Below are 16,937 nucleotides of genomic sequence, written 5' to 3' on the forward strand. Positions count from 1 at the left end.
TTTGCATTCCCATAGCAACACCATAGTAACCACTCAGAACACCCTAGCAACAGCATTGAAGTGTGTTCAAAAATACTAAGAACTTTGCATCCCTCTAATAACACCCTAGCAACCACTCAGAACACCCTCTTACTCAATAAAGCAATTACACCAATTACTAAGACATTGTGAAATGCAGTAAAACAGAAACATTTTCATTGGTGGTCTCAGGCTTTTTGGACCCCATCAGCAGTCATAATAACATACAATTATCTATAACAACTAAACAAAAACCGGCAGAACATTGTAGAGTAAAGCAGTACTGTATGTTGCTAGGAGACAGGAAAGTTAGGCACTTGCACTCTCTCCTTTTTCAAGTTTTATCCCTAAAGAAACAGCTAGAAGCTGCTCTGATCTCTCTGAAGACGAGCAGAGGAAGATCATGGATCATGCTTCACCTCTCTATGAAGTAACCCTGAACAGCAGCAGCTCCGTCTGCACTGGGAGGCATCCACGAGAGGAAGACATAATCTCGGTTCACATCAGAGCTCTCCAGCTGTAGAGGAGAACCAGGAGCACCGACCACAACTGCGGATCCATCTACACACACAGATAGGAGGATGAGAAATCATACATGACATCAGTTTAATAACTTCTCCTAGAGTGCATTAAGCTTGAGATAAGACGCTTTTCAGAAACAATGTCTCAAACTGCACTCGGATTTGTCAAGATACCAAAGTTTGCTACCAGAAGTCTGAGATCTCAGTACGAACTCATCAAACTCTTCCAAGATCAATGCATCTCATTCATCAGTGTTATTTTGATATTATTTATATTATTAGTGCTGTCAAATCGATTCATCGCGATTAATTGCATCTAACATAAATGTTTGTGAATATATATGTGTATATATACAGTACACGCACGCACACACACACTTTATTATTCAATGACCAAAAACTATTTTTTTATAGTTTTAGTTAACAATAATAAAACTCTCATTAGGGTCTTTTTTTTTTTTTTTTTTATCACAAAACTTTTGTATTTTATGTCTATTTTTTTTTTTTATAAAAAAATCCAGGAACTCCTTGAACTATCGAGTGCAATGGGTTCCAGAAGTAAAAACTCATTCATTTTCTCCATAGGGAAATAGATTTTTAACGATAATTTAAAAATCTTTAAAGACATTCTTACTGTGAGCTATGAGGTTGTTAATCAATGGTATTTACTTCAGTTGAAGCTGTCAGCCCGCATTATTTCAACTTAGTTTTAAAATAATTGTTCAATAGAGGAATTTGTGGTGAAAAAACTACATTACCCATGATGCTGTACAGAAAATTCCACCAATCAGAGAGTTGAAACAAGCAAAGCGCTCCAAAATAGCTCTTTAGCTCCGCCCACCTCCATGAAGCATTGCGAATGACACTGAGTCAGTCTCTCTAAGCTCTCACAATAATTAAATATTTCAATATATATGCATATTTTGCATTCAATTTAAAATGTGTAGTGTTATATTTATCGATCATTTTTAATTTGATGCTGTTCGCAATGCATCATGGGATTGTAGTTCTTTCCCCTCATTAAAGTTAAGTTCACAGTCTTGTACCTTTGTAATTTTGTCTGATTTTCAAATACTTTTTTGCTTCAAATCAAAGTTTCCAATGTTATGATTCACCCTTTAGCTGATTGGCTTGGTTCATGTCTTATAATGCTTTGAAATTAAGTTAAATTGACAGGAAGTTTCTTAGAAGAGGACGGCTGCAGGGTTTCTCTCGCTCTTATTTGTTTAATCTCCACAAACAAGGATGAAGCAGACTCATAAGAGTAACCTCCGGCTCCTTCCTGTTACCTGGCAGATTTGTAATGCAAATTTTTCCTCTGAGATTAAGCGAGGATGTGGAGTAAAGCTCGCTTTCTAATTACTACACTGCAGGCTTACGGAGTGGCCCAATTCCTTTAATGAGACAGGAAATTCAATTCCCGTCCTCTTCTTGATTTAAAGGACTTACGCTGACAGGGGAACTCTGCTCGGGAAAGAACATCATGGATTCACGAGAATTATGTCTCTGATGAGTTCAAGTTTTACATTTCTTAATTAGGACAGACAGGAGGCAATTCTAACACACTACATTTTTTTAATCACAGATAATCTGGAGAGATGACACGCAAAAAAACACACACTGCACGATTCTGGATAAATTGAGAATCACGATTTTTTTGTTTCAAATAGAGATCTCGATTCTCCGATTCTGAACAGACAACTAAATAAAATAGCATGTACATTACTAGAGGTTCTGTCAAAATATGAATTGCTGCAATTTATTTTATTTCGTTAAATGTTAATTACTGGATTTTTTTTTTTTAATGAATGATTCGACTCACTCAAATCAGCGTTTTGGCTTGTGTTGAATCAGCATTTTTGAACAATTCTCTTGAATGAATGATTCATTGACTCACTCATTAAGACTTCACTTGTTTCATTACTGGATGAATCAGCATTTTTGAATGATTCTCTTGAATGAATGATTCATTGATTCACTCATAAAGATTTCACTTATTTCATTACTGAACAAATCAGCGTTTTTGAACGATTCTCTTGAATTAATGATTCAATGACTCACTCATAAAGATTTCACTTGTTTCATTACTGGATGAATCAGCATTTTTGAACGATTCTCTTGAATTAATGATTCAATGACTCACTCATAAAGACTTCACTTGTTTCCTTACTGAACAAATCAGCGTTTTTGAACGATTCTCTTGAATAAATGATTCAATGACTCACTCATAAAGATTTCATTTGTTTCATTACTGGATGAATCAGCATTTTTGAAAGATTCTCTTGAATTAATGATTCAATGATTCACTCATAAAGATTTCACTTGTTTCAGATTCTCTTGAATTAATGATTCAATGATTCACTCATAAAGATTTCACTTGTTTCATTACTGAACAAATCAGCGTTTTTGAACGATTCTCCTGAATGAATGGTTCAATGACAAATTGACATTTTTAATGGTCACTTGCCGCCAGCTACTGGTGTAACGATGTAATAATACAATCGTTATTTGAATCGTCAAGTTACTTTCAAGGAATTTTAGGAATAAGATCGCGTGGATGTTTGATTCGAGATCGCAAACTCAGCTCTACCTCGAGCTCTTTCTCGCTCCGCCTGAGAGCAAAAGACAAACAAAACTGATTTTGTCATGTGAAAGTGATTTTTGATTGTAAATACTAGTTTGTAACACTAGTTATGAAATAAAAATCGCAATACGCTTTAAGGTGACGGACACCGTTTTTACCAGCTTTTTACTTTTAAATCAGCATTCGGTAACACTTGTTACATATGTTAAATGTACTTACCATAGAAATAACAGTAAATTATGCATAATTACATTTAATTAACCCTCAACCAAATCCTAATCCTACCCTAACCCTATAGTAAGTACATGTATTTGCTTAATATTACTCAGTACTTAAATATATAATTACACTGTAACAATCACACCTCAAAATAACCCACCATTCTAATGATTTACAGGATCTGACCTTTGACATAGACGAAGGCGCTGTGCTCGACGGACCCGTCCCAGGTGCGCAGGCGGACGGTGTACAGGCCCTCGTGTTCCTTGTGCACGCGCTTCAGGCTGAGACTGGCAGATCGCAGGCCCGTCTGCAGCTCCACGCGACTCGACTCACGCACGACCACCCCTGATCACACAGGAATCACTTTGAACAAAAGCATCTGCTAAAAGTACATTGTTCATTGGATAACAGGTTCAAATGCCTGAACGTCTTTGCATTAGATATGGAATACCACGTCAAGTGTCTCACCGTCTCTGTACCAGGTCACGTCTTGTTGGAACGGCAGTAAAGCTGAGGTGAAGCTGCACTGCAGAAGCAAGCTTTCACCCTCTTTCACAAATGTTGGAGGAAAGGTTGAGTCCAGCTGAGCATCCGGCTCTGGAACTGGGACTGGGACTGGGAAAAGAGGAAGTATGTCAAGCACGTGAACGCAATGGCCAACCAGAGGTGTTTAAGAATCCGTTCAACTGCGTTCAAAATGCTAGTATCGTCACATTTTTTAAATTTCAGTACCGACTTGGTACCGAAGTCACTTTTGACAACACTATTTACAGCATTAGAAAATCAAACTATCGGTATTAGTATCGGTATCGGCAGATATCATCCTGAATAATCGGCTATCGGTATCTGCGAAGAAATTTAGTATCGTGCATTACTAACCGCATTAAAAAAAAAAAACGTTCCTTTCCCTTTAAAACCTCGCTTATCGGGCTCATGCTACTCTGAATAATGCCTGAACTTCGTATTTTGAGCACTTCTTGCGTTGTTTTTTGCCTCTTCATGATGACTCGCTTAATTTAGTCCTAATTTGTAAGTCGCTTTGGACAAAAGCGTCTGCTAAATGACTAAATGTAAATGTAAATTACTAGTATACATCGTTGAATCCTTTTCCTTGATTTTCCAACCCGATCTCACGGCAATTCGTACGTATTTTACGAGGTGGCTAATTCATATGAATTCACACGACCTCACTCGTTTGCTAAAACGAACATATTTTACGAGTTACCCAATTCGTATGAATTCTTACGAGTGATCTACCCCTGATCCCGCCCTTAAATGGGGTTTAGACAAATCTCGTACTCATTCGTACGAATTGGTCGTGAGATAGCGTTGATATTTCCAGTAAAAATCACCATTCCATTTCTCTGATATAAAACTGCTTACACAGTGAAATTAGATTTTGTCCACACTGTTCACTTCACCGTCACTCAGAAGGAAAAAAAAAGAGTCTTGCTTGAGTAGTTTCTACAGGAATCAAGTCGTTAATGTTTCAGTCCACTCACTTTTAATTACATTTGTGAAGTGACAGGCAGTAAGTAGCTTTTGTTCGTGTTCTTCTTGCCTTCAGCAGGCGGTGAAAATGAATGCAAGAAGGGACTCAATTAAGGCATATGTTGTACAAGCGGGAGAAACCACAGAAGTGTTATTGGAGAAAAAAAAAAATTTCATTTTCCTTCGAGTTTCCATTCCTGGCAAATAGCACCGAAAACCATCCCAAGGACGAGGACAAATATTAGTGTAATGAGACAAATGCCACAGCCCAGCGCAGGGGACGTCACAGAGGGCCGATGTGACAACGTTTGAGAAGACACGCTATTTGTTTAGCTAGGAATTGAAGCGAGATGGAATTGGAAGTGATGTGTGCCGCTGTAATTCGACAACACAATTCCAGACGCTTGCAAATGAATAGTGATGTTCTCTCATATCAGCAGAAGGGCTGTAATGGGCATTCAGATTTGCTTGAAAATGCTGTTGCTATATTGGATGGACTGGAGCAATCGAGTCGTTTTTGCAAGTGTGTCTGCATGCAAAACTCAACGCCACAATGCTGGGGTATTATGGGTGGTTGCTAGGTTCAATATATCAATATACAATATATATGTCAATATATAAAATTCTCAAGCATGCATCTTATCATTTTTTTATGATTTTGTCTCACCAAGGCTGCATTTATTTGATCAAAAATACAGTAATATTGAGAAATATTATTACACTTTAAAATAATTGTTTTCTGTTTGAATATCTGTTTTAAAATGTAATTTATTCCTGTGATCTTTCAGCATCATTACTCCAGTCTTCAGTGTCACATGATCCTTCAGAAATCATTCTAATATGATGATTTGCTGCTCAGGAAATTATTGTTATCAATATTGATACTTGTGCACACTTTCATCATCATACTTTCATCATCAATCACCCCATCAAGGTCGGTCAGAAATCTTGGAGTAACGTTTGATGACCAGCTGACCTTCACAGAGCACATTTCAAAGACAGCTCGATCATGCAGGTTTGCACTGCACAACATCAGGAAGATCAGGCCTTTCCTAACTGAGCATGCAACACAACTTCTCGTCCAGGCCCTGGTCATTTCTAGGCTTGACTACTGCAATGCTCTTCTGGCCGGAGTTCCAGCATGTGCAACCAAACCTCTACAGATGATCCAGAACGCTGCAGCTCGTCTTGTCTTCAACGAGCCCAAGAGGGCCCACGTCACTCCTCTCTTCATCTCTCTGCACTGGCTACCTCTCGCTCCTCGCATCAAGTTCAAGGCATTGACGCTTGCTTACAGATCTATCACAGGCTCAGCTCCCTCCTACTTTCACTCACTCCTACGAGCCTACATCCCTACCAGACGCCTACGATCGGTCAACGAGCGACGTCTCGTGGTTCCATCACAGAAAGCCACAAAATCACTTTCCAGAACATTCTCATTCACAGTTCCATGCTGGTGGAACACTCTCCCCACCCTCATCCGGAATGCAGAATCCCTGACAACATTCAAAAAACAGCTGAAAACCCATCTCTTCCGTGAGCACTTAACTTATTAAAAAAACACCTTTCCCTTTAAAACCTCACTTATCGGGCTTATGCTACTCTGAATAATGCCTGAACTTCGTATTTTGAGCACTTCTTGCGTTGTTGTTGTTTTTGCCTCTTCATGATGACTCGCTTAATTTAGTCCTAATTTGTAAGTCGCTTTGGATAAAAGCGTCTGCTAAATGACTAAATGTAAATGTAAATGTGCTGCATCATATTTTTGTGGAAACCATGATATTATTTTTTCAGGATTCTTTGATAAGTAGAAACATTTAATTGAAAAAGAAATCGTTTGTAATATTATAAATGTCTTTACTGTCCCGTTTGATCAATTTAATAAACAGCAGTGCACATGAATACACAAAACTTAACGTTGAAAAATAGATTTCTATCTGTCAATGAACTGGAAAAAGTTTTTGAAGAATATTCATGAAGCTCTTTAGGATGAACTATTCCTTATTTGTCTTTCAAACGCTCTCTCATTCTTCTACCACATTGAAACACATAAACTGTAATCACCAATTCCTGCATATCAGTCATCATGATTTATTCACACACCTGTGTGACTTTCTTCAAAGTACCCAACCTGACAGCATCACTAGTTAAAGTACTCCAAAAGGCCTCACATTTGATGCATTATGAAGAGCAAAGGCACTTACTGGGAGTCCACAAGCGCTTCAGTTTTGCTTCTGCTCCTTCGTGTGCTGCAAATAGAAGCATAAAGGGTACAAATATATTTGGCGTTGCAACACAAACATTTCATTAATGCAGCCAATAAGATTTCAACAGCTTAGACTGACTCTTAAACAGCTCTGGAGAATGACCAGAGATCATTGTGCACCTGATATAACACTAATGACTGCACTAATTAATATGTATTGTCTGCTAGCAATGGTAATAGTTTCAATTAGTTTGGGAAAATTGGTTTTTAGCACTAATCAATTAAATGGAAGCTTTGTAGACCTTAAGTCAAGCAACACCTAAATAACCTGATGAACATCAACTCACAGTTCACTAGCAGTCTGGCGCAGGACGTCACTTCTCCCAGGGAACTTTTCGCTATGACCTTGTATTCTCCGGCATCTTCGGCAGAACATCTGAGAAGATAGAAAACTAAATGAGCATGACTAAAGCACAACTAAACATAAAACATGTATGTATTTTTTTTTATATTTTTTTTTATATCTTATAATAATATAAAGATGTGTATCTTTCAGATAATATAACTGTTTTCTCTCTCTCTTATTCTATCACATTTTTGTTGTGATTTCAACATAACAAAAGTTGTAACAAATCATATCCGAAAAGTATATGGACTTTAAAAAGCTTACGCATTTTATTTAATCTTTTTAGGTTTCGTTTAGTTTAACTTAAAGTAAACTATGACTGAAATAAAAATTATTTAAAAAACTATATATACATATAAAAAAAAACTAGCGCTGTCGCATCTAACATAAAAGTTTGTATATATATATATATATATATATACAAACTTTTATGTAGATGTGATTAATCGCGATTAATTTATTTGACAGCACAAAAAAAATAATAAAAAATTACTAAACTTTCAACTAAATAAAAATGGAAAATATAAAAATAAAAAAATAAAAATGTGTTCAAAATATTAATAAAAACTAACACTTTAAGGTTTCATTAGTTAACAAACAATTAACAATACTTCTACAGCATTTATAAATCTTTGTAAATGTTATTCTCAGCATTTACTAATACATTTTTAAGATCAAAAGTTGTAACTAATGTAAACATTAGTTAATGCATGTGAACATAAACATGAAATTTTTTAATAACTTAATAAATGTAGTAAACATATTGATCCTTGTTAGTTCACTTTAGTTAATGCATTAGATAAACAAATGAGACCATATTATAAAGTGTTCCCATAAAAGCTAGAATAATAATGATACTAAAATAACATTGATTGAAGTCAATTTAATATTCAGGTTTTGAAGTTCACCTTCTGATCTCTAACACGTTGAGGCCGCACTTCTGCATCAGCTTGTAGTTCCAGGGCAGGGAACCTCGGAGAGGAACGTCATCCTTATACCTGCGGACAAGAGTCACACTCTGAGATCTTTGGAGATTCAGGTTCTTTTGTTTTCCAGACACAGGCTTGTACTCTCACCATGTGATGCTGGGAATCGGGCAGCCCTGAACCGTACAGGAGAATTTGACATCCATGCCGGCCCACACCGTGTGCGATCGCAGCGGGACGGGGAAGTCAGGAGCCTTCATGCTCAAATCATCAATAAACTTCATGTGCACTGAAGCTTTTCTCTCGGCCTGTGTGTGAAAACGAGGAATGAAGAGTAACAAACCGCTCTCAGCAATTTACTCTCTCACTCTGATGTCGTTCCAAAGCATAACAAATGAATTACATGTTTACACTTACATTTAAAACAACAACATTATTTTAGTATCACAAAATTCATATTTTGAATTAGTTTTTATTTTTAGATTTTCTAAAAATGTAAATTTTAGTTAAAAAATGTAAATAAGTCTTAATTCCTTTGCTGTGTTTTTGTCATTTTTTTAGTAGCTTTATTTTTTTTTAAATATAGATTTTATTATCTTTCATTTCAGAGATTTACATTTTCTCACACAAAGCTTTCTATTTTCAGTTTTTTTGTTATTCTAGTACATCAAGCTACATTTTGCCTTGGCAACGAGCTGAAATAAAAATAAAAAGGTTTTTCATTTTGATTAATGTTAATGTTTTTATTTTTTTTATACTTTTTATTTAAACCATAAAAAAGTTAACTATAATAACCCGGTTACATTTCTGTTTCTCACTCTGCAAAAAATGCTTTTTTTACTTAGTATTTTTGTCTGGTTTCCAGTCCAAATATCTAAAAATACTTAAATCAAGATGCATTTACTAGATAAGTAAAATTAGATACGATATTATGTCTTGTTTTCTGGGGGAATTATTCAAACTTAAGTGAGTTTTTGCTTAAAACAAGCAAAATTATCTGTCCATGGGGTAAGAAAAATAATCTTAATTCAAACAGAAACAACATTATTTTTCTTACCCCATGGACAGATAATTTAGCTTGTTTTAAGCAAAAACTCACTTAATTTTGATTTATTCCCCCAGAAAACAAGACATAATATCTTATGGCATTTTACTACTTTAGTAAATGCATCTTGATTTAAGAATTCTTTTGATATTTGGACTGGAAACAAGACAAAAATACTAAGTAAGAAAAGCATTTTTTTGCAGTGCACACAATGCTTAATTTGATATATATATATATATATATATATATATATATATCTTTTTTTTTAAATATGTCTAAATATAGTTTTATTAATTTTTATTTCAGTTTTAGTCTTGGTTATTTTAATAAATCACATTAAAAATAGAAATATTGTTTTGGCAACTATAGCTGTAATAGAGCGATAGACAGAGAGAATGATTGATAGACAGATATTTGTCAGATAAGTAATTGGGATAAACTTTTTCTTTAAAACTAAGCAGTGGAAGAATGCAGGTGTGTGTTCGAGGTGCAGAGCTCTTCTCTTTGGTGTGTGTATCACTCACCTCCCGGCGCAGCGCGAATCGATCCACACGCTCACGGACAACATGCTGGTTTCTGATCACCCCGATCTCCAGTTTCTCAGCCTCGTTGCCGAACAGAGTCCACTGGTCTCTCTGACGCTGCTCGTCACTGGACATGGTCTCTCTCAGGGCCTCCCTGAGGTCAAAGGTCAGACATTTTCTTGTTTGCAAGACGCTTATGAACTAGTTCAAATAGAATCCAAAACTAGTTATTTTAACATCGAGATACTAGTTGTTTTTTTAAATATTTATAATTAGTTTTTTTTCTATTTTCTCTCTATATATTTATAAAAAAAATATATTTCAGTTTAATTTTTAGTTATTTTAGGAAAAAAAATGTTAAACTAAATAAAAATGAGAAATGTTGCTTTGCCAACTAGCTGAAATAAAATTTAAGTTTAAAGGGGTGGTATAATGCCCTTTTCACAAGATGTAAAATAAGTATTTGATGTCCCCAGAGTGTGTGTGTGGAGTTTTAGCTCAAAATACCCCACAGATATTTTTATATAGCATGTTAAAGTTAAAGCAAAAACGCACCGTTTTGTGTCTGTTCCTTTAAATGCAAATGAGCTGCTGCTCCCGGCACAGAGGGCGGAGCTTCAACAGCTCGTGTCCTTTTACCTCACACACACATGCACTGAAAATTTCTAAAACTTTTAGCCTTTTATGTTCAAACCGGATTCAGACAATGATGGAGAGACTCAAGAAGAAGTGACAACATGTAGAAGCAACAGGACGTTTCTGAATGGTTAGTTGATGAATTTATGTAGCTGATGTGTAGTTATCTTCAACTCATTGATTAGCATATTCTGTCTTGATAATCTATAAATCGTGTTCAGGGGGCGGGGTTTATGTAAATTCTAGAGTTGGTGATGTCACTAACCCGGGAGGAATGTGGTGTAGTCTCTACCAGCCGTTTGTTGTAGTCCTTAAAAAGGAATTTCTTTAAAAGCAAATATCTCCCTTTGCTTTGAACTTTGAGCGTTGTAACTCAAACAGCAACATTACACACTAACTAAAGTGACCATTTTCGCGTACCTACCCCGAAGTGACAAAATAAAAAAAAATTCTGTATCAAAATTTATAAGGAAAGACCAGTTCTTTGTTTAGGCTTGGTTTGTAGGGAATTACAAACCTGCGCACTATTCAAACGCACATAACTATAGAACCAATTCTTAATGCGCATGTGAACGCCATCAGCGTTTATCACAGGTTCGCATTTAAAGTCTGTGTAGAGAGAATGGTGTCGTCTTAGCGGCCCCTAATTTAATACCTAATGATCGTTGCGACGGAAGTGAATCAATCAAAACTAACTTTAGCTGGAAAATAACTTTATTAAAGAACCGCTATGAAGCCAAAACAATCTCTGTTACCTTAAATTATACGTTTATCTCTGTAAAGCTGCTTTGAAACAATCTACATTGTTAAAAGCACTATATAAATGAAGATGACTTGACTAAAGTTAGAAAAGTTAAATCATAATCAACCACCCGTTTAAATGGTCTATATGTAGAATTCAGAAACCCTTGTTATTAGCGACACCGGTGGCTATAATGTGAACTGCAGCCAGCGTCTCACTGCTCGTGCTCACGTAAAGTACAAGAGACTGAACGTGATGATTCAAGACCCTGATATACTCACGATTGAAAACACCTTTGCTGCGATATACTGTTAATGAACATACCGACCCCGTCCACGCTGCTGAGAGTGACGTTTAGATGAATATGTAAATGTGCAGAGCGCTTATTTCTCAATAACAAAATGAACAACACAGATGACAGTGGTGAGAAAGCAGCCGTTCAGAAAGCATCTGATCGCAGTGTCATGTCAACAGATGAGGTCATTAAAATTACACTCTTATGATAGTTGGATTATAAAGTGTAGAGATATAGACTATATAGATATGGCTATGTGAGACTATAGTTTGAATTAATTGCAAGACACTTTGACATTACAGTACAGAATGGCTCTTTTTGCATCATCCTGAATATTGTATTCGTTTCATGTGTCATAGAACAGAAGAGAGGAGAGAACGAGAGCACTCGTTAATGTCACAGCCTTAGGATTTTCACATAAAGATCAATCTAGCAGCTACACTTCATAGACAACCTAGGAAATCAGGGAAGGTCTCGTTCTTTAAAGTGTAACTCTCGCCAAAATGCAACCTAGGCTCTTTTTGCTAATCTACCCGAGTCAAACTTTCGTTTAAAAGCATAATTAGAATAGAAACGCCACTTTTAAGTTTGACCGTATAATTTCGGTTTAGGTTAAAATGCCTTGTGAATGGGGCACTTTTATGATAGCATCAAAAATCGCTATTTTTAAAACACTAAGGAGGCTCGACACAACATGAAACTGTGCTGGAAGTATCACCAGGGGCTCTACACATGACCTCCAGCATTGAGAACATTGTGTGTGTACACAGAGTTTACTAAAAAGAAAGATTTTGAATAACTCACTGTCTCTGTGGCCGCCGGCAATTTGACAGTCAAAAATAGTTGATTTCCGAATGTGAATGAACTGACTCTGAATTTTAGCATTGCTTCGTATATGAGGATCCTTTTTCAAATACAAGGTCAATATTGATTTTCACTAATGAGAAAACAACAAATTATCCGTGAATTTATATTGAACTAATAGGAGCTCTGCTTTCCATCTTTACTCTCCTCCATGTTACGGAGATCGACTATTTTTGACTGACAAAATGCCGACGGACGGAAACACATTCCCTGCGTCCCAATGTGCATACCAGAGAATGTCTAATATGGCGAGAAGTTTCACTCTCACTACACTTCCGGCTTCTGAACTGGTTGCAGTTCCACTCTGATTCCATTTGAGGGCGCTCACAGGATGAGTGCAGAATGAATGGAGGTCAATGGCGGTATACCCCTCAAAATCCACTTTTCTCAGGATATAATTTTTTGTCTAGTAATTTGAATGTTGTATTCGAAAGGAGATGCAAAGAAATTACACATTGCTGGGTGTTAGATTTTTTAGAGTCACTTATTTTCTTTAAAAAGTCTTTCAAAATGTCAATGACATCAGAATGCTGACGTCATTAGCAGAATGCTAGCGTGTTTTGGGCAACAACAACTCAACCTGTAAGAATCGAAAGGACATAAGTACTCGTTCATTCAACTTTCGACCTAAAACCCATGTTGAATTTGCAAAATCTACAATCAGATCTGAGATTTATCAATGGCAATCGGGTGAAAGAGACAAATTTAGCCGTCTAGCCCCATAGACTCCCATTCATTTTGCACTCATGGCGATCGCCCCCAGTGGAACTCTGGTGGTACTACAACCAAAATTCGGTACAATAGGGCTTAATAGGGAGTGGGCAGGCTCTCCGTAGACGGGCTCTGGTGCATACTATCCACCCTATCTGCCCTAAATAGTATTGACAATTACTAATGTCACATACTATTTAGGATGGATAGTATGCACATTGGGACGCAGGCAGTGAGTTGTTCAAAATCTTTCTTTTTAGTAAACTCTGTGTACACAACCAATGTTCTCAATGCTGGAGTTCATGTGTAGAGCCGCTGGTGATACTTCCAGCACAGTTTCATGTTGTGTCGAGCCTTCTTAGTGTTTTAAAAATAGCGATTTTTGATGCTATCATAAAAGTGCCCCATTCACAAGGCATTTTAACCTAAAACGAAAATACGGTCAAACTTAAAAGTGGCGTTTCTATTCTAATAATGCTTTTAAACGAAGGTTTGCCTCGAGTAGATTAGCAAAAAGACCCTAGGTTGCATTTTGGCGACAGTTATCCTTTAAGCTTCGTTCGTAGCAAGCTGTTAACACATTGCAAAATAAAAAAAGCGACTAATACATGAAAATTCATACATATAGTCCCTTTAAAGTTTTTATTTTATTTCAATTCATTTTTATTTGTTTCAAGTAACGTACATTTATTTTATGGTTTTCGTTAACTATAATAACCCTGGAGTGAACCTCATTTTAAACCGTTTTGTCAAAAGCACTATTAAAACTTTTTATGAAAGGTTTCAAAGCAACTAAGGATGATTTGAACGGCGTGAACTTTCCCTGAAGTCAGAATTCATTTGAAGAGGAGCACGATGCTCATGACATTTAACTGGCTGTCATGTCAGTGCTTTAGAGGAGGTCAGCAGAAACACTGGCCGAGCCACGTGCCATGAATCCAGATGGCAGACGAGACAAACAAAAATGCCAGTTATCCTCAGGGTCGATATCAGGTGATTTAAAATGTCTCAGTGCAATTAGAAGTTGCCATTCTCCGCTTTGACACTTTGCTGTTTTGCTTTGGATGGGTTTAGTGCAGCGCCGCCAGACTGATGACTGACTCAAATGAATGCACTTATGTAGAGAGAGTCTAAAAGACTAAGCCTGAAAGAAAGAGGGACGTTTCTGACGTGAAAAACGGCATAATGGTCCAACTTATTTACACATGAATGTGAAAAGGATTAATCCAGATTTAGATGGAGAGAGGAAACTCGAGAAAGAGTCCCAGACAATGTTCCCTCTCATTTTTGCTCTTTTTCTATTCAGCAGATCATTATGTAATTCTAATTAAACCTGGAAATAAACTGAAACTTTTGGGATTTTCTAGATGATCATGTTCCTGCTTCCATTAGAGCTCAAGATGCTTTTGGATCCAGGAGAAAATGATCATCAGGTTTTGTTCAGTTACTGCTGGCATTAAAGCAGGAGAGATGCACATAAACTGTTATTTTGATTTAAAAAAAAAGGTATTAAATTATGAAGAAAATGCTAAATAGAAGCATTTTCAGTTGAGGTCCCTGACTTTTGAACCCCTCTGTATATCAGTGTTGTTATTGTTAACCAAAACTAAAACTAAAACTATTAGAAATCATTTTAAGTAATTAAAACAAAGCTTCAATCAAACATAAGAATCAGATAAAAACTTAAACTTAAAAATTCAAAATAAAAATGAGAAATTTTGCCTTGGCAACTAACTGACATAAGAATAGGTTGAAGTACTAAAATTACTAAAACTAAAAAAAATATGAATTAAAGCTAGAAATTTTGGAAAAAGTACAACTTTAGGATGATAGTTAATACTGTAAATGTTGGTAATTTAGAGATTATGCATGACTTTTTCCAGTTGTAACTTTTGTTATGTTGAGATCACAACAAAAATAAGATAAAAGAAAAGAGAAAATAATGGTCTGAAAATAATATTATAAGACATAAATGTAATACAATAATAAATGAATAAATCTTAATAAAAAAAAAGAGAAAACGAATGAATGTCTGAATGTTATGCATCTTTATATTAATATAAAAATAAATAATAAATGAATATATATATTAATTTATGTTATTTATTTTTTTGTATTGTTTATTTACAAGATTTCTCAAGCTTATGGTTCAATCACCGAATGTGTTGATACCATCTGTTCATTTAAGTCAGACTAGCCGCTTTTCCAGACTAGTTTTCCGTCTGTACTGGAGCAACATCAGACGCACTGGTCCCAGAGCCGTGACCTGACGTGAAGATTGTGACTTTCATCCTTCTGACGAGGTGATAAAGGATTCACTTTGATTAGATCCATGGTCTTCCTTCATCTCAGTGCTGAGAGCATCAGTCTGAACTGACTTTCAGTCTCATCCAGAGAGCGTTTACATATCAGAAAACATTGCAATGTTGCGGCGTCTCGTGCTGTAAATAATAAAAACAGAAGCCGACAGCTGAACCTGTCTGGTGTCGTCTGCCAAACACCGGGAACAGGATTACACACTCAGACGAGGACTGACAACCGTATTCAGCTGCCGTGTGTGTGAATGTGAGATACAGCAGAGAGAAAAAGCCATAGACAGACAGAGCGTGACACTACTTCATATGAGCAACATATTCAGCAGAGATTATGAGATGAACACATCTATCCACTTGATCTCGATCTTGCTCTTCTTCTCTCTCATCTCACCTTCACTTAAAACACAAAACTACAGTGACTCTCCTGCCTGACCTTCATTCGAACCCTGTGCTGACGGGCTTTATCGCTCATCCTCGAATCCTCCATCCTGCATTTGAAGCTTGATTTACTGAAGTGACCTTTTTATCTTATAACTCAAACCTTTTTTCCCCAGGCTGTTCCTGGAGCCGTAACCCTCCGGCGGAAGAGGCATGACCGTGTTAATGTCTCCGTCTGAACAGGATTACCAGCCTGAAAACTAAAGCGGCTGCCGGCGCGCTGTGAATTGCAGGTAAACCTGTTAAGTGTGAGAGGTGAATATAGGGGATGTGCCTGTCTCATCATGCTAAGCAGGGGGAAAGCGACAGGGCAGAAAGGACGAGAAAAACAGAAGTGTCGAAGAAAAAATGAGGGAGGTGCTTTAGTTCCTTTAACACAAAACCTGGCAAGAACATGACCAGTGCAGACAGACAGATAGATAGATAGATAGAAACTATAGATAGATACTGTATATATATATATATATATATATATATATATATAGATAGATAGATAGAAACTATAGATAGATACTGTAGATATATATATAGATAGATACTGTAGATAGATAGACACTGTAGATAGATAGATAGATAGATAGATAGATAGATAGATAGATAGATAGATAGATACTGTAGATAGACAGACACTGTAGATAGATACTGTAGATAGATAGACACTGTAGACAGATACATAGATAGATAGATACTGTAGATAGATAGACACTGTATAGATAGATAGATAGATAGATAGATACTGTAGATAGATACTGTAGATAGATAGATAGACACTGTAGACAGATACATAGATAGATAGATACTGTAGATAGATAGACACTGTATAGATAGATAGATAGATAGATAGATAGATAGATAGATACTGTAGATAGATAGATATACACTGTAGATAGATAGATACTGTAGATAGATAGATAGAGATACTGTAGACAGATAAATAGATAGATAGATACTGTAGATAGACAGACACTATAGATAGATAGATATATACTGTGT

General features: G+C 36.3%; 1 protein-coding gene across 1 annotated transcript in view; it reads right to left on the reverse strand.

The window, feature by feature from the left end:
• The window catches only part of myom3 (myomesin 3), a 65,767-nt gene that overhangs the window by 39,137 nt on the left and 9,693 nt on the right, over positions 1-16,937 (reverse strand). The window contains exons 4-11 of the mRNA XM_084385664.1: positions 9,944-10,097; positions 8,525-8,682; positions 8,357-8,446; positions 7,390-7,478; positions 7,041-7,085; positions 3,814-3,960; positions 3,529-3,690; positions 438-579 (exon numbers count right to left, since the gene is read on the reverse strand). Coding sequence (XP_084241790.1) covers positions 438-579; positions 3,529-3,690; positions 3,814-3,960; positions 7,041-7,085; positions 7,390-7,478; positions 8,357-8,446; positions 8,525-8,682; positions 9,944-10,097 — 987 coding nt within the window. The remainder of the gene's footprint in view (positions 1-437; positions 580-3,528; positions 3,691-3,813; positions 3,961-7,040; positions 7,086-7,389; positions 7,479-8,356; positions 8,447-8,524; positions 8,683-9,943; positions 10,098-16,937) is intronic.

Source organism: Rutilus rutilus (assembly GCF_951802725.1).
Source record: "Rutilus rutilus genome assembly, chromosome: 17".
NCBI classification, from domain to species: Eukaryota; Metazoa; Chordata; class Actinopteri; order Cypriniformes; family Leuciscidae; genus Rutilus; species Rutilus rutilus.